At 47.7% G+C, this 2,876-nt stretch overlaps 1 protein-coding gene across 1 annotated transcript in view; it reads left to right on the forward strand.

The window, feature by feature from the left end:
• Window positions 1-2,876, forward strand: part of LOC103805499 (pre-B-cell leukemia transcription factor 1) — a gene marked incomplete at its 5' end in the record, with an annotated part of 23,986 nt that overhangs the window by 12,572 nt on the left and 8,538 nt on the right. The window contains one exon of the mRNA XM_009078154.1: window positions 2,868-2,876. This exon is cut by the window's right edge and continues 119 nt beyond it. Within this exon, the coding sequence (XP_009076402.1) occupies window positions 2,868-2,876 (9 nt within the window). The remainder of the gene's footprint in view (window positions 1-2,867) is intronic.

Genomic DNA, 2,876 nt, shown 5'->3' on the forward strand with positions numbered 1-2,876 from the left:
TGGACTTGATGTTAAAGGTCTCTTTCAACCTGGATGATTCTATGAACAGATTAGATTTACGGCAGAGCCTCCTCTGGTGGAAGGATTGGACTTAGATTCTTGGATCTTGTCTCCGTGGAGGATACCTGAGTCTTAATTTTCAGGGCTCTTCACATTTCCTGCCCCTTCTTCCAGCCAAGTGCCTCAGCCCCTCTTAGCTGTGTCTCTGAGACTTTGGGCCATCGTAATTTTCAGACATGGCGAGTCCACAGGCAGTGGAGTGCTGAAGCAGCAGAGCAGCGGCGCAAAGGGCTCTCTGCAATTACAGCTCTGATACAAATGCATCCATACATGTGGGGCCATTGGTATGCGCATATTTATCTTTGCATCCACATCAACGGCAAGACATATTTACCGTTTAGATATGCACATATATTGTAAAAACACCCCGTGCCAATAGCAGTGTATATCTTGTAAGTGACATTTCCAGCGCTCCTCATGATTTCCAAGGCACCGTCACTCTTCAGAAGGAGAGTTTGTGGCTGTTTGTTTATTTTTATTTCCTCCCTCCCAGTCTCAATTTTATGGCCAGGTTTGTTAAGTTTCAGTAAAATATCAGTTAAGTTTATGACATTTTTATTTGTTATTGTTGTTATGATTTTCTTTTGGTAGGGGAAGGTGGGATGAAATGCTGCTCTGCTAGGGGCAGAGTGATAGCAATGCCATGTCAGGTGCTCAGGGATTCCAGAGTCCTCTTCCCAGGTCTGCCACTGATTATTTGTGTGATCTCAAAAGGTTTCTGCTCACCTGAAAAGAACAGGAGAATATTCTCTGCTTCTTGTGAGCAGTAGCTGCAGAGTCTTTTGATTCTCAGCCACTGCAGGAGTATAAAGCTGCATCACTGCCCTGCCCTGTGCTTTCATTTGGGTGGTCAGAGCAATCGCTCAGAAAATGGGGTAGGAGGCATCTTTGTGTGTGTGAAACATGCCGATCTTCACGCTGAAAGTTGAGCACTGTCAGGGTGGGCTGTCCTCAGTCTGCCAGCTTGTTTTCCCGGGGTTTTTTGCCGTTAAAATAGCAAGTAACCTGAGAGGTCGGGAAGTGACAGGAGCCCTTTGCCAGCTGAGCAGAGGAGGTGATGGTTACAGCTGCCTTCTGACTAGTCCCTGTTATTTTACGCAGTGCTGTGGGATTGCTCTCTGGAACAGGTTGGGCAGGGTTGACAGTGAGCACAGACAATGAGCTATTCCTGGCTTCGCTCTTTTCAGGCACGGGTGGGAGGGTCCTGATCCAAGACTCACTGTGCTCAATATGAGCCTCTCTTGACTGTCTTGGGCATCATATCTAGCGGCAATGTTTCTGCTTTCCTTCAATTCTGAGAGTTGCCAGCACCTGACAAAAGAGCCAGTTGCCAAGAGAGCAGCAGAGAATTTAGTGAACATGAAGTCTCCAGCATAGACCTCCCACCTGCTCCCTGACCTTTCTCTGAGGTGGCTTCCTTCAGAGGAGCCTTCCTGGTCCACCTCCAGGGCAGAGCTGGGGTCTGTGCAGCATGTTTCTTCCCTCTCCAGCAAAGGGAGGGGAATTGCCAGACATTTCTCAGAGCGTACGCATGAGCCATAGTTGGGCGATTCCACCAGGACTGTGGTTGCCAGTCTTCCAATCTGGAAGTGTCAGTGGAGATGCTGAGATTTTATTTGGGGTTGGAGCTGAAAGCATAGCTGACCTGGGCCCCTGAAGTCTCTCCTTTCCAGGCTAACGTCATATGTATAACCAAACCTTGCACGTTGAGCTGTCTCACACTTAACGCGCTGATCTGCACGACAAGTTCTGAAATAATCCCATAAACCTTTTTATTTATTTATTTTTAACCCCCTTGCCTCCTTCACCACCTTCCAGTTACATGAATGGTTTGTTTCTCCTGTTCAGTGGTAGAGGAAGTGCTCAGATATCACAAAGCTGGAAGCAGAAACCTTTGTTTCTGCAAAAGTGGGATTTATTTTTTGTTTTCATTTGGTTTTTTTCTCCTGATCCCACCCAGTTGTCTTCACCGTTATCATTTTTTAGTGTAACATTGGCGACTAGTGCATGCCGTGGGGAATTTGCTTACAAAGCTCTTTCTTCTGGGACAGCTGGCCCAGGAGGGTTATGACACTCTTGTGTTCTCTTGTGGCCCATCACAAGGAAAGACACTTGCCAACATGATGGGCACTGGGACTCTAGCCCAGGTGCCTTCACATTTTTCTGAACCTTGCTCCTGGTGTGCAGCAGTTTCCACCAGTGATGGGTTCCTGATGACCTGAAGGCAAACCCCACACCTTGCTCCCTTGCAGAGCTCCCCATGGCTCAGCTGGAGCTCTAGCTGTGGAACTGGATGGGGTCTGGATGTGCTCACCCACAGAGAGCAGCACAGAGTAGAATTGCCCACCCTGGTCTGAGCTTCTCAGCATGGGCTTGGTTCTCCCTGCTGCAAAGGCTTCTGCTTTCAATAGCAAGGCTTGTCTGGGTAATTCTGTTCTCCAGTGCAGTCTGCTGGGTGGACACCTCCAACAACCAAGATTTTTCAAGGCTGCCTGAAGGATTTTGATGCCCTGAAATGAAGGGAAAGGGCTGTCCAAGTCCTCCAGGCTGTGTTTTGTTTGTCTCGGGCAGAAGCATGAAGAATCCTTCCTCCAGCTGAGGAGCTGTTGAAGAATGTTCTTGGCATTGAGCTGTAACAACATGTGGCTTTGAATAACCTCAAAAGTGCATCCTTTTTTTTTTTTGCTTGCTCTGTTCTTCATACTACTAACCTGACTGTGTGTTTTGTTTTTGTGGTTGCTTTGCATGTTGTTCCTTCCTCTTGGCTGAGAGTCATGGGGTGGATCTTTTTCCTTTCTGTGATTCAGGTGCCTCAC

Source organism: Acanthisitta chloris, unplaced genomic scaffold (assembly GCF_000695815.1).
Source record: "Acanthisitta chloris isolate BGI_N310 unplaced genomic scaffold, ASM69581v1 scaffold28200, whole genome shotgun sequence".
In the NCBI taxonomy this organism is placed as follows: Eukaryota; Metazoa; Chordata; class Aves; order Passeriformes; family Acanthisittidae; genus Acanthisitta; species Acanthisitta chloris.